Below are 26,851 nucleotides of genomic sequence, written 5' to 3'. Positions count from 1 at the left end.
GGAGAGGGGATTTGGGGACACCACCAGCTGGCACCGGCACCTGAAGGACATAGATAGCATTGTGACACAATGCTGACCCCAGGTGACCGGGCTGGGCTCAGGGTCCGAGTCGCTAAATCCAGCAACAGGGTAGAAAGGGAAGAGGTTGGATAACTGGAAGTTGGGTGAACTGACAGGGCTTCAGTAAAAACCGCTTTTGTGTCTCTTCGTGTCTGAGCTGCTTCTGCTGAGATGCAAAGCAGTGGAGTGGAAAAAAAGAAGGAATTTCGAATGAGGATTTACAGGAAAAGGCGGGGGGGGGGGGGGGGGAAGCATTTTCTTTACAAACAATGGGACTTTTCCTGAGGAAGCAAGTGTTCTGTTAAAAATGAACTTCATTGTGATGGAATGTTTGATTGTCAAAACGGGGATAAGCTATGACAGGAATGTTGAGACACACCATAGCCATCAGTAATGTCTAAACCTGTACCATACTATGTATTTTAAAGAATATATTGTTCAGAGTGAGGATCTGTTCAGCGTTTTCTCCTGGCCTTGGGAGAAAAGAGGATGTGCCGGGTGTTCCTGTGATGCAGCAGAAACCCGGCCAGCTCCAGCTCCCGGGTTCTGGACCAGTGCTGCTGGGAATGGTTGTAAATAAACAGATCCCATGCAGCTCAGCTGACTTTCCTGATTCACCCTTGTTATCCCACCCTACCCTTTGGCCTTGGTGACATTCCCATGCCAAGAGGAGCCAGGGACGAGCAGTCAGTTAAACAGCCAGCAGGAGCAGGGAAGGCTCAGGTCCTTTCTTGTAAAGGAAGAGATAAGAAGCACTAGCAATATTAAAGTTTCTCAAATAAGTTGGCTTAAAAAGCCATTTTTTTCCTAAGTAATATCAGATTGCACCCAAGATGAAAATTACAGCTTTTGCCTCTTCAGAAAAATACCAATATCCTGCATTTATGTGTAAAGAGAACAGCCCTTTGCTATACTAATTCCAGTGAAATTAGGTATTTAGCAGCTGCACGCTGCTAAACACTCCGACAGGAGATGCTGCCAAGAGATGGTCCTTAAAGATTAAGTTCAACAGAATTCCCTTTCTCTTCCTTAACACATATAATTCTTACTAATTCTACCTGTTAAGCACATGTGGCTCTATTTTGTTGCCCACTCTCTTACCAGGACTAAACCAGTCAGGAGGCAATTGGTTACAGAGCCGAACTTGGAGCTTTTTATTTTAAACCACTGCCGGTACCGGGCACGGCACCGGGCTCTGCCCTTGCACCATCGCCCCCGGACGGTGTTGAGGCTGCCGGTACCGGTACCAAGTACGGAACCGACCTCTGCTCGTGCACTACAGCCCCGCGGCGCCAGTGCTGAGGGTACCGCTTCCAGGAAGGTCGTGTTTGGACTACCGGTACCGGAGCCGAAGCTGCCGGTACCGGGGCACAGAGCTGGGCTGCGCCGCTGCCGCACGGCCGCGGGCAGTGTCACCGAACCGCAGCTCCGGCCATGGGTCCTGAAACCACAGGGAAGCGTTTAAACGCTCGAGGGGATCGTTTCGGAGAGCTCGGGGAGCGCTGCAGCTCCGCAGAGACCCCGCCCACATGGCTGAAGACACGCCCACATGTCATGAAACCCCGCCCCAGAGTGTGAGACCACGCCCCACCGCACAAAGGCCACGCCCCGTACGCCGGTCCCCGCCCACAGCGCCGCCCGGGCTGCTGGGAGCCGCCCAGCCAATCATCGCGCGCGCAGCGGATCGGATCAGCCAATGGGCGCTCGCGCCTCGCCCCGCCCCTCGCGCGTTCCCGGATGTGGGCGGGGGCGCGCGCGGCCAATGGGGAGCGCGGGCGCCGCGCCCGGCGGCCAATGAGCGCGGAGGACGCGGGGGACACACGGCAAGGTGAGCCCGCACCGCACAGCACCGGCACCGCCGCCCCCGCAGGTGGGCACGGCGTCGTTCCCCGACATCCACTGCCCCGCCGCTACCGGGAGCGCTGTGCCGGGCACAGACCGCCGGAAGCGCGGTGCCCGGTGGGGTCGGTCGGTGCCCGGTGGGGGTCGGTGTCCCCGTGCCCCGGTTGGGGGGGGTTCAGTGCCCCGGGGTCGGTTGGTGGTCTGGGGGGTTCGGTGTCCCACGGGAGGCGGTGTCCCGGTTGGGGAATGATTTAGGGGGTTCAGTGTTCCGGTTGGGGTCAGTGCTGGCGGAGATGGTGCTGGTGGGGTCGTTGCTTGATCATGCAAAGCAGTAGCCACGGAGGGGGCGGCAAGAATCGTCCTCTCTGCTGTCCCCGTGCCCTCCTCCCCCTCCCTCCCGCAAGCCCCCTGGGCCCTCGGCGGAACTCCTGCCATGTCCGGGCAGAGTCTGCCCTGGGAAGGGCCCAGACGAGGGCCTGGAGGAGGACGTGGGGCTGTGCAGCTTCCGGCACGGCTCAGGGACCCCCTGCGAGGGGGATGGCGGCTGTAGCGCTAAGAGTCCTAATTCTGTCCCTTTTTCGGTGTGTTTGTATTAGGTGAAGCAAAATGCAGGCTCCTTCGGCTCTCCTCAGCTCGCCGGCGCTGGTAAGTTGCTCTTAATTCAATAATACTGAGGGGGAGATGTGATTGCAGAGTCTTTCACTGTGTTGCTCAGCTCAAAACATCATCCTGTTCATCCTCTGTTGAAGTGGGATCATGTAGGTTTGGTTTGCTGTGGATTTAACAAGGAGGTGAAGCAAGGTGACCTCCGGTGACCGGGGGGTGATTCCTGCCCGCTTAGTGGGTGTGTGGTGAACTGCGGGCCCAAGGGCTTCTCCTGAGATAAGCAGAGTTACAGAAACACTCAGTCACCCCTTTCTCTCAGGGCGTGAGTTTAGAATACAATGTATGGACCTGTTGTAGTGACTGAACTCTCGTCGCAGGTGCGGCCCTGCCGCGCTGTCCTGTGTCATCTCTGGCAGTGCTACTGATGGATTTCATCCAGATGGCTAAAATAGAAGTACCTTGCATTTGCAGATGCCTTTGTTTTTTAGTTTTGTTTCCTATTTGAGATGTTTTCAGAAACTTCTAAGACTGTTCTTCATGAAATAACTTATTTCTGAGGATTCATGCGGATGCATCCAATTATCAGCGTTAATTGTCTGTGTTTCCCTCAGTTGCGGTGCTGTTCCAGGGCTCTGGCCAGACCAGCTTCCGTGTCAGTGTTCAGCAGGCCTGAGACTCAGACTCTACAGGTGAGGCTCTGCTGTGTGAACCCAAGTCCTGTGCTTCTGCGCTCACTGCCTGCGGTGCTGACAGCTGCTCCTGGGATGGAGGAGTTGGTTTGTGTATCAGGAGGGTGGCTGGTGCAGGGACGTGGCTTCTAGCCCGGCTTGGCATGCTTGGCTGGTCTTCCTCCGCCTTGAGGACAGGATAAATGGGATTTGTGTTATATTAATCTTTTACATTTGCAATTAGAAGTGTGTTTCTTCTGCTGTATCCCACAGCCAGATGGCGTTTCCCACCAGCTGACCCGCCGCGAGTTCCAAACCAGCGCTGTTTCCAGGGATATCGACACTGCTGCAAAGTTCATCGGTGCCGGTGCTGCCACGGTTGGGGTGGCGGGCTCGGGAGCCGGCATTGGGACAGTGTTCGGCAGCTTGATCATTGGCTATGCCAGGTAAGCAAAATGCCAGGCTGGCCCCTTCTCCCAGCGCTGAATTGAACGGATGAGTAGAGCTTTCACTGGAATATGCATCCAGCTCCAGGTGATGAACATGAGCAGATCCTGTGTTGAAAGGCAGCATCCTCCTTGGAGTATAAAGGGGTTGTCATAATCCATTGCTCTATTAAAACAAATAAAGTGTCTGAGCTGTTTGAATCCACCCTGTCCTGGCTTCCAAAGCATGCGGGTGCTCCCTGGAGCTCCGCCTGCCTCTGGAAGTGAAGCCCTGGGCATCAGCAGGAGTGGTTCCTCAGCACCGCTAGGGCGGGTGAAACTGGCCTGCAGGGTTCCACACGCACGCATCGCTGCAGGCGGGGAACAGGCACAGCTGGAGCATTCCAGCCCATGGCTGCCTGCCATGAAACTGCTCTGTGCTCCAAAACCCGTTGCCCGTGTGACATAAACCCGGTGTTCTGCAATACGAGGAATGGTCTGGGGCTTTGTTCTCACTGTGGGTCTATTTTTTTTCCTCTTCTCTTTATCCCCCCCTCATACGACGCTCAGGAATCCGTCTCTCAAGCAGCAGCTCTTCTCCTATGCCATCCTGGGCTTCGCCCTCTCTGAGGCCATGGGTCTCTTCTGTTTGATGGTGGCATTCCTCATCCTCTTCGCTATGTGACAACTTCTGGTCCTGGCTGTGGCTTCTACCACTCTGTCCTGTGCGGTTTGAGTCTGCTTCCATCAGAGCGTTCCAGACTGACAATTAAAGAAAAGATTTCTCTAAAGAAAAAAGTGGCTTCATTTTCTTTTTATTTCTTTATTTTTTTGCCTGTTTTCTGGGCCAGCGGTAGGGGAGCCTTGGGGAAATCGCTAAGGATGATGTCTCAGGTGTGGGGTTACCTGCTGGTATAGGAGAAGGGGACTTGGAAATGGTGGAGGGAAGGGAGGGAAGCTACTTGTGTGTGGGGTAGATGAGAGAAGAGGGCCTTGAACGGCTCAAATCTGTGCAAGAATCCCAAGGCACACTGCCCTGCCAAAGCAAATGCTTCCTGATGAGCTGGCAGAGCACAGTTCTGCACATGTAATGTGGAAAAAGCCTCAAAGACCATCCAGTACCACCCCGTGCCATGGGCAGGGACACCTCCCACGGGGTCAGGCTGCCCCAAACCCCCGTCTTGGACCCCTCCAGGGCTGGGTCAGCCCCCACTGCACCGGGCAGCCAGGCCCAGGGCCTCCTCTTTCCCCCCCTCCATGAACCAATCCACCCTCTGTCCGTCCAGAACCTGCGGCTCCCGCGATCGAGTCACGGCTTCCCACTTTTCCCACCGCTCCGGGGAGGCTCTTTCCCCTCGGGAAGGGCTCCGGGAGCCGCCTGCGGCCCGTGCGGCTCCGCTCCCAAATCGCGCTTTTCTCACCCAAAAAGCCGCAAACCGTCGGTTTTGCAGTCCCCCGACCGTTAGTCTTCCGAGGCAGCAGAGGGCGTGCGTCTCCCTTCAGGACGCTCTAGCCTCCCTCGACGCGTCTCTATGGGCGGGCCTTTGACACTCTATGGTCGTTGTGGGGAGCCTGCGCCGGTAGCCGGGGGAGGCGCCGCTCTGGCCGGCGCTCTGTGGTGGAGGCACGGGGCGGCGGCCGCTCTGTGCGGCGGACTCTGTGGTGCGGAGTCCCGGAAGCGGCGGGCGGGCGCGCAATGGCGGAGAGCCCGGCGGCCGAGGAGGCGGCCCCGGCGGCGGCCGCGGTGCTGACGGCGGGCAGCGGAGGCGCAGCCCCGCCCGGCGCCGCGGGGACCCCCGGCGTCTTCATCCCCGCCGAACTGTGGGCGGCGGCGGGCTTCGGCGCCGCCGCCCCCGGTACCGGCCCGGGCAGCGGCGGCGCGGGGGCCCCGATCGCGGCGGCGGCAGCGGCGGCGGGGGCCGCGCTGCTCACGCACTCCGCCTTCTGGGACCCCACGGTCAGCGGCGACTGGGACAGCGAGCGGCCCAGCCCCGCCTGCCTCCTGCGCATCAAACGGTGAGAGCGCGGCCCGGGCCCCCCCGGGACCTCGACCGGGCGGTGGTGAATGGGCCCCGCCTGCCGCCCCGCATACCGGCCCCGGCCGCCCCCGTTCGGGCCTGCGGACAGGGCCGGCCCCCCCGTGCACCAGGGCTCTCCTAGGGATAGAGCCGTTACCCCCTGCCTCTCATGCCCTGGGAATCTCCCAGGACCAGATCTGTGCCCCCAAACTTCCCTGGGAGCAGACTCGGGCCATCCCTGTGCCCCAAATCTCTCCCGGGGACAAATCGGTTCATCTGTTCCCCCGAGCTTCCCTGGGGATGGACCTGCTATGCCCCCTCCATGCCCTGGGACTCTGCTGGTGACAGATCTGTGCCCCAGGGCTCTCCCAAGGGCAGACTCATGCCCTAGAACTCTCTTTGCCCGGGTGCTTGGATGAGGCTAGAGTCTCACGCGTCACCTGCCCTGGAGCCCTTGCCTCCCACAGCACCATCCAGGGTCTCTTTCTCCGTCTGCTGGTGCTGGCATCTTTTCCAGCAGAGCTCCTTGGCTTATGGCTCCAGTCCTCCCCTCAGGATCACTGGCTGCTCCTCCGAGGCGCTGCTGTTGTTGGGGAGAGGAGGAGGCTCCTCAGTCCTCACCGGTGGTCGAGGTCAGATCTTAATCCAAAACCTGCGTGTAGGGATCCTCCTTCGCACCAGTGCCCACCCGTTTGACTGCCCCGGCTGTTTGAAGGATCATCTGGCTGAAGGGCGTGTTGATCGCCACAGATGTAGCTGGTGATGCGCTCTCCTATTGCTAGAAACGCTGGCACCGCTCCAGCGAGTTCTTCCTCTTTCTTCGGAGCAAGTATCCCTGCCTGCCAGGCTCTTGCTCATCCTTGTTCTCAAGCTTGTAGAACGCCTTCCAAAGGCGGCTCTGGATACTTGGGCGCTTTCCAATCCAAACGCCAGAAGCGCTCACTGCGTAGCGGCAGGCGGGAAGGTGAGGCTCTGTTCTCACCCTGAAACCTCTCCGAACTCTGGTTCCTTCCAAAGTGGGAAGGTCGAGTGGGAGCTTGTCATGGAACTCGGCGATGAGGGAAGGGAGGTTTTTTGGTGATGAAAGGTGACAGGAGCCACTCGGTTTATCTGTAACTGCAGGGAGTTATAGGGGATTTGTTATTTTCAGTTTATTTAGTTCAAATTCCTAAGGGAACAAAGCCATTGTGATCCGATCTGTGCATCCTAACTGCTCTTGAGCCCACCATCCGCTTAAACCCAGCTCTATCAAAGCAGTCGCGTTCTCAGAGGCAGATGAGTCCAGAATGTTTGGGGAAAATGATGGCTGCATGCAGGAAAGGGATCATGTAAACAGTCTGAGTATGGAGAAGGAAAACACTGTGTGGAAAAGTCACCCTTTAACACCAAACTGCACCTCAGAGAGTGCTTAAATGGCTATTTCCCATTTGTGGTTGAAGCTTTATGGTCAAGGTGCACATGGTCTGATGCCTTGTGTGTCCATTCATGGAATGCTGCTGGTGCTTCTGAAATGCCTCAGTGGTTTTTGGGCATGATTTGAAAGAGCTCAGCCATAAAACAGAGGGGAAAAAAAATGTCCAGGTCACTAGGAGCTGAAATCTCTCATCTTAAATGTCTGTCCTTTTGCATCTCTGCACACCTGGAACATTCCATGCCACCAGGGTTGATGGACACCAAAGGAGATCTTTACTAACTCCTGTTTCCTTTGTTCAGGGATATCATGTCCATTTACAAGGAACCGCCCCCGGGAATGTTCGTTGTGCCTGATCCCCACGACATGACCAAGGTAAGGGAGGATCTGGAGCTGGTTCCGCTCCCTGCTTCTCTCTGTGGTGCTGTGATGGGTGCTGTGAGGGTCTGCCCGAATGGAACATTCCGTTAATGCTTTGGGAGAAGTTGGTGTGAGTCTTGCCAGAGCGTAACGAGGCTCTGGTTTTCTTGGTGACAGTGGCATGGGCTGTTTGGAATAGGAGGAGGCTCCCAAGAAAACTGGCTCCGTGGGGAGATGCCATCATAGAGACCTGAGAAGCTTCTATGGATAAAGCTGGCTGTGCTTTCGAGGCGCTGTGGGGTGTGGATCCAGCTCGGTTCATCCTGTGAATGCTTGGAAACAGTCAATGGAGCAGCTCAAAGGGATTGCTCCCTGGAAGGCTGTTGGCCAGGGGGGGCTGCTTCTCAGACGGACTGGAAATGAAATGTCCATTAGGCACAAGCAGTGCTGGAGCCCCCCTGATCCACATTTGGGAATGGGAGATGTTTAATTGCTGTGAGCTGGTCCAGAGCAGTGTCCCTGGGCCTGGGCCCTGTCCCGCTGTTGAGCTGCCCACAGGGTTCTCCCAGGACTGGGGTCATGGGCAGGTCCCACTCCCACTACATCACCTCCCGCAGCCCTGCTTCTTAGGGACACAGGCAGGACTATGGGCTCTCCTGTCCCAATTCTTCCTCTCTTGGCTCTCGGGGGTTTTCCAGGACAGGGAATTTCAGATTATGTCAGTGAGGAGGCAGGGGATGCTCAAACAGTGCTCAGGATCCGTTTTTTCAGCTGGTGCTGCCCTTTCTCTGGCTGGCGCTGCCTGGTTTGGCTGTGCTGGCTTCCAAGAGCTGTGTGTGTGTATGAGGCTGCTTGGGTTTTTCCCTGCTGCACACTTCTCCCACCCCCCTGCCAAGCGCGGCATCGCCCACATTCCCCCAAATTCCCCGTGCGTGACTTGGAGCCCCTGGGATTTTGGAAGTGGCACAAAGGGAGTTGTCTCTGCAGAGCTTGCTTCCACCTGGGGCACTGGGCTGCCTCCCACTTCCCACAGCGCCCACTCCAACCAGGAGCACTGGGCTGCAGCTTCCCGCAGCGCTGGAAGGGCCAAAATGCCCTTTGGCAGAAACGTGGGTTTGCGCAACAGCAGCCTTGGGGCTTTTGGCTGAAATCCTGGGGAGGCTGCTGGGGTCCCCTGGGGATGAAGCTTCCTTAAAAGCCCAGAGGGAGCATATTTCCTGGGAGACAATTGGAATCTTTGAGGGTAATTAGCATGGGGAGAATAGGGTCTTAATTTCAGATCCTGGCAGAGGAAATGGAGTGACAGAGGAAATGGAGTGATTGGTTTTAACAAGACCAAATCAGCACAAGCCATAAAATCCAGACGTGCTCCCATTCTGGCAGAAATTCTGAATTTTTGTCTTTCTAAAATTAGATTTTTTTCATATTTGAAATCTTATTTTGTTTTTAAGCAGCGCTTGCAGCTGAGCTGTGATTCGGGCTGGGTTGGACTCTAGCGATGTAGGGGAGGCAGCTGCTGTGGCCTCCGGCCAAACCTTGCACTGCAAACCCGCTTTGCGCATGGACGTGGTGGAGGGGCGAGAAGGGCGCAGCAGCGGCTTGTGCCGCCTAGGGAAGGAGGGAGGGTTCCGTGTGCCCTGCACGTGGCGTCTGCTTGTGGGAGACATGGTCTCTGCGCTGCCTGGGTGGAGGTTCCTGCCCCTCGATTGGCTTTGTTTGAGGTTTGGAGGGTGCTGCACAGTTTTGAAGTGGTGCGCAAGATGGGCTTTTGTTTTCCAGATTCATGCATTGATCACAGGCCCATTTGACACGCCTTATGAAGGGGGTTTCTTCTTGTTCCTGTTTCGCTGTCCTCCAGATTATCCCATCCACCCACCAAGGGTCAAACTGATGACAACGGGAAATAACACAGTGAGGTTTAACCCCAACTTCTACCGCAATGGGAAAGTCTGCCTGAGTATCCTGGGGTAAGAGGAGACTTTGGCTGTTTCGGTGGGAATTCCAGAGATGGCTGCAGGCTGTGTTCCGCCTCGCGCATCCTTCTCGGCCGGTGTGCCCTGATCTTCCCTCAGAACCATGCTTGGATGCACCTTTACTCCTCTGTGAAGTTGTGTGCAGAAGCAGAGCCGTAAAGCAGCACAAATTCCTCTGCTGCAATAAGAGTCTGACTTGTCTGCAAAAGCACCTGGGGAGGGAGCAGGGGAAGCACAGAGTCCAGCGAGTGCTGCCGCTTGTCTCCTGCTTCCCTCAGCGAAGCCTCGGCCCCAGCGCTGCATTTCTTCCGCCTCTGCGCTCTGCAGCCTGCTCTGTGATGTTGTTTGAATGTAGGGTTTTGTGGTTTTAATTTCCTCTCTCTGTGTGGCTTTAAAAATAAATAAATAACATTAAAAGCCACTAAGAACTTCCTTGACAGTCCTTTGACTGCCCTGGGCCTTCACCTGTGCTCAGGACGTGGGGCTGAGCGAGTGTGTAAGGACTTACAGGTGCTTCTCCCGTGCTGCCTGTCCAAACAGGCTCTGCTGCCAATGCTCGTTGTTCACCTGTGAGGTTTTTATAGGTGTGTGAGTCTGGGGTGATGGAACGGCTCTGCCGGAGCAGCCCTGGCCGTGGTGGGAGATTCCCAGCCCTGGCTGTGACAGTTTTGGTTGTCAGCAACAACAACCAACCGTGGGGAGGCGAATTGTTCTGGGGGGCACCTTCCTCAGCAGAGGAACCTTCCTGGTCCAGCGAGCTGGATGCCAGCTCCTGCAAAGCACTGAGGTGTGTAGGGAACATCTATATCTCCGGGGTCGGAATGCCCGGTGGCTCCTGCGCGAGCTGCCCTTGCTGTTGTTGCCCTGGTGTGGCAGGTGAATTATTGGTGAGCGAACAAAGAGCCTCGGCCTTAGCCAAAACGGGAAGCACAGAGAGAGCTGTGAGTGAAGGGATTTAGGGAGAGCATATGTGGGTCAGCACATCCTTGTTTGGCTCTCAGGGAGGCAGGTCTGTATCTGGAACCCGGACATTAAGGGCAAGTGACAGAAGAGCTTTTACTGCCCCTGCTGCTCTGCGCAAAGGGTTTTGGTACTCTGTGTGTATGAAATGGGCACCTTGTTGCCATAGCAGAGCATCTCTTAGTGCCTCCAGTGGCAGTCCTTGTGCTGTGTCTGCATCACAGACTGCGCAAGTGACACTCTTGTTTGAGTCCAGAAAATCAGATTTCAGTTCAGAGTTGTTGGTTTTGATGTAGGGCGATGCTGGTGGCTGGTGCTGCTCCAGGGCCGTGCGAGGTGGCAGACGTAGCTTTACACAGCCCTGTAAAGTGCTTGGGAATGTTCCTTTTCCTCAGCTACTGTGTGTGGTAGCAGAGGGAAGTTTACCAGCTTCTCTTGTCTTGTTTGAGCTACGGCTCTCAGTTGGTTGAGGGAATAAACTGCTTTGACCCCGAGTATGTTCCTATTGTCCAGTGCTTTCTGTATCAGTAGCAGCTTTCTCTTCCTTTTGCGTTTCTGCAAGGTACAGACATGGTTTCCCAAGCGTTCTGATCGGTGGTGGTTGAGGGATGGTGCGTGCTGGGCCAGACCTCTGTTGTTAATTGATGCTTTTCTGTTTTAATGCCTCAGCACCTGGACCGGGCCGGCATGGAGCCCCGCACAGAGCATCTCCTCAGTCCTCATCTCCATCCAGTCCCTGATGACTGAGAACCCGTACCACAACGAACCTGGCTTCGAGCAGGTGAGAGTGTGAGGTGGCTCCTCTCTGGCTCTGCAGCTCTTTGTCTCTTCCCTTCCCACCTTGCTCCTGGTGGCAATTCCCATCCAGGAAATGGGGACAAAAGCAGGATGTGTCCTTGGCTCTGCCTCCAGTCCGAGCTTGAGGGGGAGCTGCAAGTCAGCTCTGAACTGCAGACTGCATAGCTCATGTGTGGGTAGGGGAACAGAAGAACCAGAGGCATTCCAGAAGTCGTTGGGGAGACGGGAAGGCTCTTTGTTTCTCTGCTACATGGCTCCTGAGATGACTTCCTTGGGATGTGCAAGAGCCAAATGGCTTAGGTTTTCATGGTCTCCAGCATCTCAGAGAGAGGCGGGTTTCTCTGCTGGCTTTTTGTTGACCTATCACCACAGCCATGTGAGCCTGGAGCTGTGGAGATGCGTGAAGTCTTGTCAGCTTTTCATTTGCAGTGTAAATTAGCTCAGTGCACACTGAACGTACGACGCTGTAGTGGATTTGCGCACAGTGAATTTCATCGGGCCCAGGAGGGAGAGACAAGAGCCATTGCAGCCGCGTGGACTCACTGGCCCAAATTCCATTTCCAGGAGAGGCACCCCGGGGACAGCAAGAACTATAATGAGTGCATTCGGCACGAGACCATCCGGGTGGCAGTGTGCGACATGCTGGAAGGAAAGTGTCCCTGTCCTGAGCCATTACGGTACGGAAAGGGGGCAAGGAGGGAAAAGCAGGTGTGGGGAAGCAGAATAAACTTCTGTGGCTGACCTCCCTCAAATCCCAAGTTGCTCCAGGGAAGAGCAGGTCTTTAACTCTCCCTGGACCAGCCAAGAGTTATTTTGTTCCCCTGCAGTGGCTGCATCTGTGGCACTTGGGCACCGTGCCCTGACAAAGGCTGCGTTAATGCACACAATGGCTGCGTCCTCTGCCCTGTGTTTGGGTACAAATGTGCCCTGTTTTATGGGGGGGAACCCTCAGAGGGAGGGGAGCACAACTGTTGGGGAGACACGTGCAGGATCTCCAGATGCAGATGCAGATGCTCCGGGTTGTTTTGCTCTGCACCTGGCCTCGCTGTGCCCTGTGAGGTGGAACTGGAGCTCAGTGGGATGGGGTGGCCCTCGACATGTGATGGCTGTAACTGTCACTGTGTGCTGACTCTGCTCTCTCTTGCGTTCAGGGGTGTAATGGAGAAATCCTTCATGGAATACTACGACTTCTATGAAGGGGTGTGTAAAGAGAGACTTTATCTCCAAGGACAGACGATGCAGGTGGGTGGCAGACAGTGTTCTTGCTGATAACACACTGCCCTAGATTGGTGACAGATGACAGTTTGTGGCACCTAGAGGTACAAGGAGTGGCTCTGGATCTTTTGTATGAACTGCGTATTCTGACTTTGAATCACAAACTGAGACCTGAGATGTTCCTCTGGGTACTACATGGCCTTCTCCCGTTCAGAGTATGCACACAACGTTTCCAGGGCTGTTTGATTTCTGGGCGCTGGCCCTGAGCCGCTCTCCAGGCGAGCATGTTCTTCTTCCAGTGGTGGAACCAGTATTGTTTGCTTTCGTGTGGATTTGGTGTAAGCAGAGAGGGCACATGCAGGTTGTCCAGTGCTGGTGGCAACTGGGCTTCAGAGCAGCATTTTCGTGTTCGGACACTGGTTTCTCTCTTTCTGAGGTTCCTTTGCTCGCACAATAGAGAGGAATTGTTCTCTGCTGCTTCCCGTTCTGTCAGATGAGGTTGGAAGCAGCTGAGTCAAAGGTACTGGGGGAGGAGGAGGTGGGGAGGAGTGACAATCTGGCAGACACATCCAGACTGGAATACAAGAGCTCTGGAGCACAGGAGATGGTTTCTGCAGGAAAGCAGACTTTAAAGAATAGATTGCCAAGCTGTTTGCATATGAACAGACATGTCTGCCTCCCTCACCAGCCACCTCTCCTCTGACTCATTGAGAAAATCCACTGCTAAGAAATTATGGAGGTGGTTGGTTTAATGCTCCTGTGTCTCTGAGCCCTGTTTTCCTGTCAGTGCTGTCACTGGCTGTGTAATTCGTAAATGGAAAGCACTCACAAAGCAGGAGAATCCCTGTTTGGAGTGAGGAATTCCCATAAGCAAGGGCTGTGTCTGACTTGTAGTGCAGAGAGCGTGGCCACATCAACTGTGGCCTTTGATTTAAAATGAGAATGTTGATGCTTTCCTTCGGAAAGGGTCTGTAGCACCAAGATAAAGGGTGCTCAAGTCTTCAGCCTCTGGATTTTAGGGGCTTTCCTTTGTAATGTCTTCCCTGTCTCCTTGGAGAGGGCCTGGGACCAACTCTTTGGAACAGTTTACTTCTGAAAGCTGCCAGTAGAAACCCAACCCACGCCTGCTTGGCCTTCCGTCAGGTTTTGAAGTTTGCTTGTGTTCCTCAGGTTTCCCAAAAGAGATTCCGAACAGAAATTATCTTCGGCCCTTGCCATGACAGTGGGAAGTTCAGGGGCCTCTCCATCACGAGATGGGATTTAGCCGTTAAGTCTTGGACCGTTTGTTGCCCAATTACTATGCAGCCTTCTCCTTTCTGCCTCTTGCCAGAGGGATAATGGTCTCTGTTAACAGGCTTATCCATGGTTTTCTTCCAGGATCCTTTTGGTGAAAAGCGAGGCCACTTTGATTATCAATCCCTATTAGTGCGTTTGCAAGGAATCCGGCAGAAGGTGCAAGAGAAACACCAGCAGGAGAACACAGAAATAGACTCTGAGAGCAGCTCCTCCGAGACAGAGACAGACACTCAGGGCTGCTCTAAAGCTTAGAGCTGCGTTAACTGTGGAGAGGCCAAGTCACGGGGATGTTCCGTCTTCACAGCCCCGAGTATCCCTGACAGACTGGACAACCAAACCAACGCCAGAGTCGAGGAAACGGCGGGGTGCCTCCTGTCTCCTTTCGCTGCTCTGGGGGATAATGCTGAGCAAGAAGACTCCACACTAGACAAAGCCAAGCTTGTGGCAGGCTACTCTCAAAAGGTACTTACTGTGCTAGAAAGCGGAGCATGTGGCACCAGGTTATTTTTTGGAAACGCCTACACTGGTTGGTTTTTCTTTTCCCTTTTCTCCATTTGATTAAAGAATGAGAACTAGACTGCGAATCCTCTTTACAGCTGTTCTGTTCCTGGAGAGCGAGCCCTTCCCTGGGGCCATGCAGAACGGGGAGCTGTGGGAGCGCTGTGATGAATCCAGGGTGTGACAGGCGAAGGCTTTTTGTGCGGGTTGGGAGGGATTGAGCCCATCTACCTGATGTCTTTCTTCTAGACACTGTTCTAGACAGACCAAAGATAAAGAGCAGTGGTGGAATCTGGGCTCCTCTCTGAAAGCTTTACTCAAGCCCTGGGTGACTTTGTCCGCTGAGACTTCAAGTGCGAAGGGGCAGATGAGAATTGCAAACTGCAGGAATCCCTGAGTCAAGGGCAGGTGGTGCATTCATCCTGGAGTTTTGGGGAAGGGAGGCTGAGGAAATCATTGATCAGAGATGGTGGAGCACTGAAAAATGTCTAGTTTGTGTATTTTTTTTAAGGTGATTATTTGAATTTAACATTCTAGAAATACCTTATTCTGGCTGCTCTGAACAAGGCTGTTTTGTTCCCTTTACTGACGTTCTCTTTGCTTTCCACCTCTACTTGGTGCAGTATTTTATTTTCCTCTCTTCCTCCTGCACCTTGCTCCCTGCCGCTCCCCTAATCCATCAGACCAGAGCCCTAGGATAAGGGAAGTGAGGAAGCTACGGAAGCCGCTGCTCAGGGGTGCGGTTCTTCAGTGGCGTATGCCTTGCTACTGACAAATTCCTTTGCTGAGCTTGGCCGAGCTGTCCCATTAACCCTGCAGGGCTTTGGAGGCTTTAGGCAGCGGATTCTCCCCATGAGCGGAGACCAGTGCTCAGGGAGAGGGGTCCGCTGGCTGCCAGAGCTGTTGCATCAAGGATGTATTCAGTGTCACTTGGACGGAGGTGAAATTCGCAATTTCTCTGGTGGTGACTGACTGGAGCAGTGTAATATTTTGTTGATAAAGAGCTTAATCTACTTTCTAATTATTGTTATGGGAGCTTTGATAGGAAGCTAAGCACAAAGTTGCACATTGCCCTGCCCTCTCCCTGTTTCCTTACACACCTTCCCACAATCTCAGCCCTGTTTTGGACTCCTCATGGAGGTGGGTGAATGTCCAACACGGTCAGCTTTGTTCTAAAAGAAGCAGAGAAAGGGGCCAGAAGGCCCCTGCCGTGCGCTGCACACAAGGCATTGCCCCCACGTGTCACTGAGTTCAGGCTCTGATTTATATCAACGACTGAAGAAGTCGGGAGCCTGCACGCTGCTGCCTGAGCAGCTCCAGAAAGCTGGAAGGTGGAAACATTTCTGAACGGTTAAGGTGCCCTTTAACAACTTGAGAACCTTTTTTCCCTTCCCCTGAGTCTGTCCTTGCCTTGATTTAGACTTAACCCCTGTCTTCCCTCGAGGGAAAGCTGAGCTTACATAGGACTCACTTGACGCATCCAGCAGATGAGAGTAACTAGAGCAGCGCTCACTGGGAACAGAGGCTGTAGGAGGGTCTCGTGGGAAGCCCCGAGCTGCCCTCTCCATTACCACCTCCGATCCCTTTGTAAATGTTGCGTTGTTTTTCACCGTTTGGTAGCATTGTGGGTAGAACCGTGAATGCTCCCTTCCCGAGGCAGAGCTGGTTCTGAAACCTGTGTGATGCATGTGGCGTTAACCACCCACTGATCCGACCGAACAAGAAAATGCCTTACTGTGACACTCCTCACCTGACTCGCATGTGGCTGTAACAGAGAAGCATTGGTTTTATAGCTCTAACGTCTGTCCTGCCATTTCTGAATGTTTCCAAGTGACAATCCTGAAACGACTGCTCTAGGCAGAGATGTTTTAGCAACAGATTTTTAGGCCTAATTGAGTTGAAAATATATGCACAAGAGTCATTCTAAGATACCTTGTTTATATACTATTGTACATAAGATTTTTTTTTTTTCGTGCAATAAAGTTTGTTTTGGCAGAATCCAGACTGTGGTGGCTCCTTAGTGGAACAACGGCTGAGACAGAGAGCAGAGGGCACTACAGAGCAGCTCCTCCGTGTCATTCCTGGCTCTGGGATCCTTTAGCCAGAGTCACTCTTGCACACTCCAAGGCTGCAGTCGCAGTAGCAGCGTAGATAACTTTCCTCTTGCTGTGACGAGGTAATTAGTTGTCTGGTGAGTGGCATTTCCACCCGCAACAGAGGAGAAAATGCAGAAGTAAGCGAGTATGGAAATTGGTCCTGTTAAACTTTCCAGACTCTAGAGACTTTTTACAAAACTTTTATTTGGAGTCCGCTGTCCGTGTTTGTGATACGCAGTGACCTCGCAGGAAGGGCTGGACATGGGCGCAGCACCCAGCAGTCAGGGTATCGCCTCCTTGGCTTCCTCCGGAGTGACTTCCTGGGAGTACAGCTCGGTAAAGAGAGCAGGCAGCCAGTACTGAGGTTCTCCTGCTGCCTGCGTGTCCAGCCAGGCCATTCCCTCCTTCAGCAAGTGTTCCTGTACAAACAGAGCAGGAACTGGGAGTAGAACTTAACTAAACAGGAAGTCACAGCACAGGCCTGACCCCACATTTATTCTAGGGTACGGGAGGTGTAGAACTTGGGCTACGGTAATTTTTACTTGACTGGGAGAACTACGGTTCAGACACCCAGCCATGCGTGTTTATGTAGGGCCTGAGCTAACAAGATACGTGTTTTAATGGAGATTAGTAAAGTCGCAGGAATATCTGCAGTTTCTGAGGTTGTGTTCCTCAACCTATGTTTGCACAGTGTGCTCTCTTCCCTGGGCACGCTGGGGTAATGCAAAATGACAGCGTTACGAGAATCACATATCCAGGGTCACGCCATCCACCGTGGTGGCGCAGCCCCAGCACTGGCTGCAGGGCTCTACGGTCCCCGAACTCCAGCACACAAGAGACCTTCGTACATACCAGCACCTGCTTTGCGCGTTCCGTCTCCCACTTCAGACTGGACTTGATCTCACCGACTGTCACGTAGCCATTTTTCTGAAATGAGAGAAAATATACTGCGTGGAACAGGCTGCCCAGGTCAGTGGTGGAGTCCCCATCCCTAGAGGGGTTAAAAAGCTGTGTGGATGTGGTGCTAAGGGACGTGGTTTAGTGGCGGAGCTGTCAGTGTTGGGTTTATGGTTAGACCCGATGATCTTAAAGGTCTTTTCCAACCTAAACTGTGATTCTCTCTGCTTACAGTCAAGGTTTCAGTCCAGAGTTTAGACGAGTGTGGACAGTTGTGCCCACAGATCTGGTCTGATCACAGTTCACTGTTGTGGAAGCAAGGAGGTTCTTTCAGGGTGGTTGTATTTTGAGATCTCCTGGCCCAGTACCTCTGCCAGCTGCAGGACGACTGTGTGATCCATGTTCAGTTCGGCTGGTACAGACTGGATCAGATATGTTCCACCAACAGGGATAATCCCAAAGCCACTCCCCAAGACCTTCAGTTTCTTGATTGCACGGAGGAGATCATCCCTGAGGAGCAGAAGGCGATGCAAAACTTTAAAGCAGGAGCCTCTCAAACTGCATGCTACGCTCTGTAAGTGAGGAAGGCTTGAGGTGTAGAAGCTCTGAGCAGCAATAGCTCCTTGGAGCTTGCTGTGGTTTCAGGTAATCAGCAGCTGAAAAAGTCTTTATAAAGCAATTCAGAACTAGCCTACAGCCGTGTGCCCCCACTGCCTGCCAGAAGGGCAGAGCCGCGTTACAGACACAGCAGCACCTGAGGTGCAAACGCTGAAGTTTTAAGATTCAGCTCCAATTAGTGATCATCATGAGTTGTGTCTTAAAATCTGCTTCTGTAATGACCCGTAGGAGACCCACTCAGGAGAGCGCAGCAGCTTCAGCAGCTGGATCTGCAAGGGACAGATTGTCTCCAGCTCAAGGAAACAGCCCTTTGTGCCCCAGACAAAGCACTGTGCTGCTTTCTGAACATTAAATGTGAGTGACGTGTAAGTGGCTCCATTGCTAGAAGTCAAATTTGGAGTCCAATTAACAGCAGCACTTAAGCACTGGCTGAGACTGGTCCCCCCTTTTCCTCCCCGCATGCTCTTCCGTTCCTGTCACGCGCACACTCACTGGCTGACATCCTGAGCAAACTTCCCCCTTCCTTTCAGCACCTGCTGGTGAAGTTCCTCCAGCGTTATCAGACCTAGGAGTCAACAAAAGAGGACAGGAAATCGTTACTACACAGCGACAAACCGACAAAACCGCTGCAGCAAGAGCGGTGGAGGGTCTTTTGTGCATTTGCTGCTGGCTTAGCCCTGCCCTCCACTTCCAAGCAGCTGCTCGTTGTTCCTGCGATGGAGCCTTGGGTGAGACCGGCACCCACTCACTCCTGTTCCCAGAATTAACATGAGGCAGTCAGCTGTTCCCTTCTCCCACAGATGGATTGGACTCAGGTTTCAACTGGCTTTGCTGTGGCCCATTCTCGGTCTCGGATTGCCCTTTTGGAGAGAAAAATATCTGTCTTTTCATAAGGACTTATCATCCCCATTCCAGCTCTTTGGGCTATTGCTGTGATCCTTCAGAGACAACCCAGACAGGGCTCGAAGCAGTAACTCAGCAATTTCGTACTCCTTTGTGTTTGCCACTGATCCCTGCAAGTTACGGTTTTGTTACTTAAACAGGGCAGAGGTGGTTGATTCCTGCAGGAATCCACACCTGGGTGATCCTTAGCAGCAGAGCTGTAGCCATGCAGGAACAGAACAAGTTTTTTGGGGAACAACAAAGACAAAACTGCCATCTCAGTGATCTGTGAATTCTACACTGAGCAGTGCGACTTATTTCCCTATGGAAAGGGCAGCCTCCCATCTGCCACATCTCCCAGGAACCAGACACAGCGTGATCCTCACCTCCATTCCTGTGTTTCAGAGCCAGGCAAACTTCCACAATCTGCACACCCAGCTCATAGTAAAAGTCTCCAACTCCCAGCATCTCTGACCAGAATCCTTTACCGGCTACGAAGAAAGGGGAAAGCGATTGGACTATCAGCAAAAATATCTTTCCGTAACTGGTGCCGAGCAGGCTGCTCACACCCCTCACCGTGGGGACTCAGATCTGTTAATGCAGAGGCTCTGGTTTTGTTTGCTCCACCTGGTTTCCCCCCACCCTTTTATGTAACCAGCACCCAAAGCGACCGCACACCAAATCACAAGCCCCAAGGATGGAAACACCAACAGCTTTCCTCAATGGAACTTCAGGGTCCCTGTGAGCTGCTTGCAGCGTGAGAACAGCACGGGGAATCCTCAGGCATTAACCCCGGTGCCTGGTCCTCACATGCCAAAGGATCCACTCCGATTGTGGCACACATATCCTGGAACTGGACTCGGAACTCAGGATTTTTGCGGATCTCCTGCTTGTGTTTGCTGGCAAACTCTTCTAAGTTGGTCTTAAACATGTCCAGCTGCTTGGACATCTGAAAGAGAATTGCAGAGAAGCGTTTTGGTCTTACCACTCATTTAATGCAGTTTTTCCATGAACACAGCCCCCAACGAGCACTGAGGGAGCAGAGCCCTCATGGAATACTCAGGCCTCTGTGCTGCCTGCCCAGCGCGGATGCTCCTGCAGTCTTAAAGAAAGGAAACAAGATAAAATCACTTGAAATCAGAGTTCTCCACCCTTTTAAGATTGAATTCAAATTTATATCAGGTCACAGTGGAGATAAGAGAAGGCAAAGGGCTGTTCTGATCTGGCTCCAAAGGGGAGCAGCGTTTGTGCTGTGATGTGTGTGGGGCAGAAATGGATCAAGAGAGGAGGTGGTGCTGAGCTCCCAGAGCGAGAGCCGCAGCAGGCAGCACAGCTCTGATGGAAAGGCAGCCTGACAGGAACCACTGTCATCCACGCCGTTCGTGGATGTGCTCCACACACTAATGCAGAGGGAGAAACAAAGCCCAGGTTTGCAACTGGGCTCACAACCGTGGTGAATCCTGAGTCAGGGCTGGATGTCCCACCTGGGCCAGCTGGTCTTCGGCCAGGACCGTCCCTCGCTCCTTGTACTTTGCCTGCAGGAGGAAAACAGGATGGTGGAGACAATGCTGAAGGACCAGAAACCAAGCTGGCTGAGAGAGGGGCTCTGGGAGGACCAATGAACCTGGAGGACAACAGCCCGGTGCTCTGGGCATGCGGATAGGCTGCCTGGAAGCATGGGGCACATGGCCTTGGAGCAGGACTGGGACGGTGGATGTGAGGACAACTCCCTGCTGTCTGGGCCTGACACCCATCCCCACCCCTCACGGCCCTGACACCACCCCCCGGGGCCTGACATCCCCTTCCTCAGGCCTGGCACCATCCGACGGGGCCTGATACCCCCCTCCAGGACCCGACAACTCCTCTCCGGGCCTGACACCCCCATCCCAGGGTCTGATACCCCCTTCTCCGGCCGACACCCCCTCCCAGGGTCTGATACCCCCTTCTCCGGCATTGACACCGCCGCCCCTGGTCCCTCCTGGGCCGTCCCTGCCCAGGGCTCTCACTCCCTCTTCCCCCCGGTCCCGGTGCCCCCTCACCTCCGCGAGTTTCCTCTTGGCGATGGCACCCGCGCCCACCCCGCGCCGGTGCATCCCTGCCCCGCCGCGCGCCGCGTGACGTCATCGCTACGCGACGGGCGGTGCTGGCGTTTACGGCAGGGGCGTGGCTTCTGAGAGGCACGCCGTCTAGGAGGGGCGTGGCTTGGGTGGGGCGTGGCTCGTGGGGGCGTGGTCAGACTCTGCACCCCGGCGTGGTGGCGACCCCAGTGGGGGGGCGCGGGGGGCTCGGACAGCACGGGGTGGGCGCGGCCCCGGCCCCGCGAGGGGCTGGTGCTCCCGGGGGGTGAATAGGCCCTGTTTGGGGGGTTCAGTCTCCCCCGGGGTGGGGGAAGCCCCGCTTTGGGTGGGGTTAACCCCCCCGGGTGGATGGGAGCCCCTGCCTTGGCAGGGCCGCGGTCTGGGCCTCTGCAGCCCCAGCTGATCTCCATTCCCCTCCTCCCCGGCCCAACGCTGTCCGTTCAGCTGCTGCGCCGGGGGAGGTGTGAGCTCCTGGAGTCACGATTGGTGGTGGTGTGGCTCATGAGCCACCTTTGCAATGGCACTGATTGGTCTTTTAGCAATTTATCGGTATCGCGTAGTCCATCCCCAAATCAAGGCTTATCCGAGTCTCATTTTAGCTTCAGACCAAACTCTTTATTGCTTGTGTCAGGAAAACAGACAACATGCACAGAACAGAGGGAGCGTGAGATGTCCTCCTCGGGCGTCGTGGTGGGGTGGGGAAGGAGCTCCTCAGGCAGGTCCTGGGGTTACGCAGCTCTGACAGAGCAGAAAGGGGAGAGAAAACATAAATCCCTGTGGCACTGCCCTTCATCCCATTCCATTTGGGGCTGATGGGAAACGCATCAGCACCAAATTATCCCTGCAGCCACCTCCGGCACCTTGCAAATCCATTCTGACAGCGAGAGGGGTGTCAGAGTCGGCGTCCAGCCCCAAGTTTTGAGAAAAATCAGCATCTGTTTCGAGGGGAGAGCCACAGAGCAGGGTGTCCCTGCCTGAGAGGCTGCAGCGTGAGCTCACAGTTGTTTGTTTGCACCGGCCGCTCGGCTCGCATTGTCTGCCTGAGCTGCGGGGAATTGTCTGTAGCACAGAGCTGCCTCTCATTTCCACCCTACATTTATTCATGGCCAGTTCATCCCTTTTTGTTCTTGTGCCAACTTTTGCCGTTAGCATAAACAGCTCTTCTCTCGCTCTGGGTTTTATAGCCGGTGACTTTGTCTCAGCCTTCGTTTTACTCAGCTCAGCAGAAGATGGGCTGTGTTCCCTCAGCCTCCTCAGGGCCCTCCCTGCACCATTTGCGTCCCGGTTTCTTGTGTTTCTCTGCGAATGCCTCTCATGGCAGCGTACAAAGCACAGAAAAGTATTTCCTGTGTGTGATTCGATGAACACCTGCCTCCTTTTCCCATTGAAAAGGGGTGAAAAGGATTTCATAGAATCCTGGAATGGTTTGGGTTGGAAGAGACCTCAAAGCCCATCCAGTCCCACCCCTGCCATGTGCAGGGACACCTCCCACTGGATCAGGGGCTCCAAGCCCCATCCAACCTGGCCTGGAACCCCTCCAGGGGTGGGGCACCACCACTGCTCTGGGCAACCTGGGCCAGGGGCTCCCCACCCTCAGGAAAACATTTCTCCATAAGATCTCATCTCAATTTCCCCTCTTTCAACTGAAAACCGTTCCCCCTCATTCTCTCCCTGCCCTCCCTGATCCAGAGCCCCTCCCCAGCTTTCCTGGAGCCCCTTTCAGTCCTGGAAGCTGCTCGAAGGTCTCTCTGGAGCCTTCTCTTCTCCAGGCTGAACAACCCCAACTCTGTCAACCTGTCCTCGTATGGGAGGTGCTCCAGCCTTCGGATCATCTCCGTGGCCCCTGCAGTTGAATCCAGCCACGCTGAGCTATGCGAGCACTCTGGTTTTCTAAAGAAATCCTAAATTCATTGGCTGAGCTCTGCAGTGAGGACCTTTGGGGACAAGGGCTGGGAAAGGAGCTGTAGCAATGGAAATGGGTAGAAGAGTCACTCACGTTGGTCTGCAGAGATCAGTTGACATCAGCCATGTCAGAAACTCCGGGTTCAAAACATCCTTCAAACCTTCCCAAACATCCGAAGAAGCCAAACTGCAAGAAATAAGCCACACCATGAAAAGAGAGGGGAGGCAAGGATCCATCTGCTGTGCGTAACGGCCTCGTGTCCTGATCCCATCAAGTTCACTGGGATGATTTATTTTCCTTGACTTTTTGACTCAGATAAATCCACAAAAAGCTTTCACCTCTGCCTGACACGGTGAGATCCGCACCCAACAGTGCCTTGATCTTGGCGTGTTTGGGCTGCCCAGCAGTGATCGTGTCAGGCTTGCGGGGCGAGAAGGAGCAGTGCCCCCCACCCTCCTCTCCACAGAGCCCCAGAGGCAGCAAAACAAAGGCCGAGAGGGGCTGAAGCGGCATCCACGCTTCAAACTCGCAGAGGAAAGCCTTTGTTCTAAGAGGACTTTCCCCTGCAAGTTGCATATTCTTTTTTATTTGCAATTAAGGAGATTAAGGGAGACACTAGAAAACATTTTGTTTTTAACGAAGCTGGTCAAGCTGATTAATCTCCACCATCAAAGGCTCCCTTTCCCCCTCAGCCCCCCCTTCCTGACCAGGTTGGACAAACATCTGTCGGGAGCAGTTTGGGGCACGCTGATCCTGCCTGGGAGCAGGGGTCAGACGCAGTGACCTCTCGAGATCCCTGAAAGCCCTCATTTCTTTGATTCGGTATTTTCAGTATGACTGGTGATTCTCAGGGTCTGATTTTCCGAGTGCCTGGCCCGAGACACCTCTGTGAACCACAACTCAGCCCATTTCCCCTACCCTGGGGCATCCCTGCACCCCATTTCTAACGCATTTCTCATGCAGGAGACAACAAATCCCCCTGGATCCTTGTGGTGGGTGACCGTCTGTGACTCTCTGCAGTTAGAAATGCCTTTTCTTTTTCCTAAAGACACTAGGATGGCGCCTGAGGGACGCGGGCTCTGTGCGGTAAGTGCTTTTTTCCCCTCTTACCACCATTTTAGGACTAAGCAGCAGCAACCTGTTAGGGTCTGTAAATCCCCTTTGTGTCAAAGAGAGGAGATGAACCCCTCAGTCACTCGGTGCTGGGTTTCTCAACAGAGAAAGTGCCCGAGAACACGTTTCTCTTCAGACTCATGTGCCTAATTTGAACATTTGTGACATAAGCTGAGCTTGGGGGAGGTGAGCCGGGCTATCGACAGGCTGCGGATGCGCTGATGCAGCACAAAGCCACGCGGCGCTGCGATGCACGAGTGCGCTCCAGCCAGATGGCTTGGGAAGAGCCGGCACCGGCGGCAGCAACTGCGTGCTCCAGATGGGCTCCGTTACCTTGCCCAGAAGTACCTGTTCCACATCACCGTCGTAACCCCAACCACAAGGGTTTCAAGTTGATTAAATCTTAAAGAAGATCTGAGTGTCCCTTGGCACAGGGCACAGATTGGAATCAAGCTGGGAAATCCTTCCTGGGGCGGGCAGGCAGCTCTCCTGCACCGGTGCATGTTTAGGTGATGGGTCCTTCATCCCAAGAGCTTATGGCAGTGATAGGAGGAGAAAACTGATTTGCAGCTAGAATCATTGAATGGTTTGGCTTGGAGGGGACCTCCAAATCCATCCAGATCCACCCTGCCCTGGGCAGGGACACCTCCCACTGGATCAGGGGCTCCAAACCCCATCCAACCTGGCCTGGAACCCCTCCAGGGATGGGACAGCCACCACTGCTCTGGGCACCCTGGGCCAGGGCCTCCCCACCCTCACAGGAGAACGTTTCTTCCTGATATCTCAATCTCCCCTCTTTCAGCTCCACATCCCTCCCCTCATCCTCTCCCAGCACTCCCTGTTTGAAACTGAACTGGTCCACATGCTGAGCGTGAACCTCTGGGGTTTGGGTTTTGCCCCCGGGGGGTTGATTTGATCAAATCCAAATATTTGGCAGAACGGCCTCTATGTCATCTGCGTCTCACTGGAGAGTTTTCTTTCACAAGGGCTTTGTTTGGGTTGGGTCAGAGCCCTGCAGTTTGGCTTCTCGTGTCGTGGTGGGACCTTAGCAGCGTGGATGGACTCAACCCTGTCACAATCCTCTGCCGTGACCTGATCAGAGCTCTGGGTTTTGACATTTGCAAAACCAAAGCCCTCATTGTTTATATTTTTTTGAAATTTGTATTTTGTGACAAATTTCAGAATTGGAGAGGCTTTGCTTTCGCCTTCCTGGCGACAGAATTGCAAAACGTGCAATTCACTTTTGTAATTAAAGTCTTCATTTCCCAATGTGAAGCCGTTCCCACAGATTCTGACCCCAAAACATTCCTTCAGAAGTTAAACACTCGGGGACGTCACCGCTCACTGCCACCAGAATTCCTCTCGCTCTTCTCCCACCTCACCTCTGGTTTTTCTTGGCTTTGAGGAACCATGTGAAGAGCTCTCCTGCCTCCGGACTGCCCAGGTCCCACCTCTGGCCGCTCGCAGCTGGGCCCTGGGGCTCAGCTTCCCTCTTGGAGGGCTCGAGGATGTTGCTGGAAAGGCGACACAGGACCATATCAGCCCGAGATGCCACAAGAGGGTGCCAAAATGTTGCATTTCCACAAACCCCAGTTCCCTCCCACCCCATCCACCAGCAGCCAGAGCAGAAAGCGGTCTTGGACAGGGAGAAGGATGGTTGGACTCGGTGCCGACAGACCATGAACAGTTCTAGGACTTAGAAAAATAAGAAAAAAAGAAAACCAACTCCCTAGAGCATCACTGCTGCGGTCCAAGAAAAACATCCTCGGCTCTGTGTTCTGCTGGAGCCGTCAGTCGGCTGACGACAGCTCCGAGTTTGGATCGCAGGAGCACTGAAAGTCTACACACTTACTCGCTTTTCTTCTCCCGCCTGGCTAGCAACCACTCCACAAAGTTCTTCTTCAGCATGGTGTCCATCGTGCGGCTGTAGTCGCTCGCCAGCGTGGCCTCGGAGTAGCGTCGCTGCACAGGTCTGGCGCTGGAAGCCCTTAAGCTCACACTGTGGTGAGAGCACAGAGGCAGAGTGAGTTCCATGTGGACCAAGAGCGAACAACGCGCGGTTTCGCTTGGGCTGCACGTGGTGACCCACGCGGTTCCCGCACTCAGCAGGGTTTTGCGGTCACTTTTCATCTCTCTTGGTACCGTTTCTGCTTTGTGACGTGAGGAGATGGCCAGAGATGGGGTGAAGATCCTCCTCAGCCGTTCCGCTGGGTGCTAACGCAATTGCAGCCCAGATTTGATAACTTGGGAGGAGATCTCGGGGATTTGCCGGCACTCTGGAGTCAGCTTGGTTTTCCCTACTGTAGCCTGATTGACACGGGCTTTGGCTCTGAGATGAGGCACCACATGTGCTCAGGCTCCCTCCTCCAGTGAGCTGCACGCCTAGGGCCAAGCAAACCTCTCCTGTGTCCTCGAGAGGCTCAGGGGTGATGCCAGGAGCCAAGGGCTGGCCCTGAGAGCAGCGCGGATTGGACAGGGTAGATATAGTCCCCGGCCACCTAAGTTAGCAGTGAATCTCCCTTTTAGTTCTGTTACCTGGATTGCAGCAGCTCCAACTGCTCTGACAAGGATAGCTTTGGATCTTCTCAGGTTATAGTTGGGAATTTTGCAGCAGAAGCCACAGAAAAAGAGGGCAGCCTTTATTCTATGCCTGCTTTAGGTGCCTGGCCATAATTTCAGAAGCTTCCAAGCACTGAATGCCCTGAAGCCTCGTTTGTGTGAAACAATTAAATCTTGTTTCTAGTTCTCAGCCAACCTGCTTCTCTTCTGGTTGACTTCCAGCTTCCTCTCCTAACTCAGAGCCATGAAGTTTGTAGGGAAAGCCTGGGAGTTCCTGGCTCTGGCTCAAAGGGTCAGGAGCTTTGGTTTGATCTCTCTTATCATTTGCTCATCTCTGTACCTTTGGCTGTTTCCATTATCTCAGATCTACCTCAGGACCCATGTTCTCACCTGCTTATCAGGATGCCGATGGAAAGAGTCCATTTGCTGCCGGTGGGGAGCTGGAAAAGGCTCAAGATATAATCCGAGCTTTCCAAAACACTTACCTCGAGACGTTCTCTTCCATCAAAACAAAGCCCAGAGAAGCGAAGAGCAGAGAGAGAACTTTGAGAAACATCATTTTCTTAGCTGGTTTC

General features: G+C 54.1%; 4 protein-coding genes across 7 annotated transcripts; 2 read left to right on the top strand and 2 right to left on the bottom strand.

The window, feature by feature from the left end:
- The first annotated feature begins 1,783 nt into the window (after window positions 1-1,783).
- Window positions 1,784-4,389, top strand: ATP5MC1 (ATP synthase membrane subunit c locus 1). Of its 4 annotated transcripts, none has more exons than XM_054088419.1 (5): window positions 1,784-1,888; window positions 2,499-2,547; window positions 3,120-3,197; window positions 3,450-3,622; window positions 4,172-4,389. In XM_054088419.1, the coding sequence occupies exons 2-5, from the start codon at window positions 2,509-2,511 to the stop codon at window positions 4,284-4,286; spliced, it is 405 nt and encodes a 134-aa protein (XP_053944394.1). In that variant the 5' UTR covers window positions 1,784-1,888; window positions 2,499-2,508; the 3' UTR covers window positions 4,287-4,389. The 4 variants fall into 4 exon arrangements, with proteins under 4 accessions (XP_053944394.1, XP_053944393.1, XP_053944395.1 ...); XM_054088418.1 differs by having other exon boundaries at window positions 1,828-1,930; window positions 4,172-4,387; XM_054088420.1 differs by lacking the exon at window positions 1,784-1,888 and adding an exon at window positions 1,908-2,045.
- Window positions 4,390-5,207: 818 nt separating this feature from the next.
- Window positions 5,208-16,051, top strand: UBE2Z (ubiquitin conjugating enzyme E2 Z). Its single transcript, XM_054088588.1, has 7 exons — window positions 5,208-5,617; window positions 7,333-7,405; window positions 9,170-9,357; window positions 10,993-11,104; window positions 11,686-11,798; window positions 12,273-12,363; window positions 13,714-16,051. Exons 1-7 carry the CDS (start codon window positions 5,298-5,300, stop codon window positions 13,882-13,884), a joined length of 1,068 nt encoding a protein of 355 aa, XP_053944563.1. The 5' UTR covers window positions 5,208-5,297; the 3' UTR covers window positions 13,885-16,051.
- A 159-nt stretch (window positions 16,052-16,210) lies between these two features.
- Window positions 16,211-20,768, bottom strand: SNF8 (SNF8 subunit of ESCRT-II). Its single transcript, XM_009571121.2, has 8 exons — window positions 20,663-20,768; window positions 20,108-20,158; window positions 19,434-19,572; window positions 19,010-19,114; window positions 18,234-18,306; window positions 17,492-17,633; window positions 17,079-17,153; window positions 16,211-16,645 (listed from the first exon to the last, which is right to left on the bottom strand). Exons 1-8 carry the CDS (start codon window positions 20,714-20,716, stop codon window positions 16,508-16,510), a joined length of 777 nt encoding a protein of 258 aa, XP_009569416.1. The 5' UTR covers window positions 20,717-20,768; the 3' UTR covers window positions 16,211-16,507.
- Window positions 20,769-21,356: 588 nt separating this feature from the next.
- GIP (gastric inhibitory polypeptide) lies at window positions 21,357-26,835 on the bottom strand. The gene is made up of 5 exons (XM_009571141.2): window positions 26,762-26,835; window positions 25,570-25,716; window positions 25,100-25,231; window positions 22,698-22,790; window positions 21,357-21,439 (listed from the first exon to the last, which is right to left on the bottom strand). The coding sequence occupies exons 1-5, from the start codon at window positions 26,833-26,835 to the stop codon at window positions 21,430-21,432; spliced, it is 456 nt and encodes a 151-aa protein (XP_009569436.2). The 3' UTR covers window positions 21,357-21,429.
- Window positions 26,836-26,851: the final 16 nt, after the last annotated feature.

This window comes from Cuculus canorus, chromosome 25, assembly GCF_017976375.1.
Source record: "Cuculus canorus isolate bCucCan1 chromosome 25, bCucCan1.pri, whole genome shotgun sequence".
Taxonomy (NCBI): Eukaryota; Metazoa; Chordata; class Aves; order Cuculiformes; family Cuculidae; genus Cuculus; species Cuculus canorus.
The sequence above is the reverse complement of the archived record's forward strand: the minus strand, read 5'-3'. Positions and strand labels throughout refer to the sequence as shown.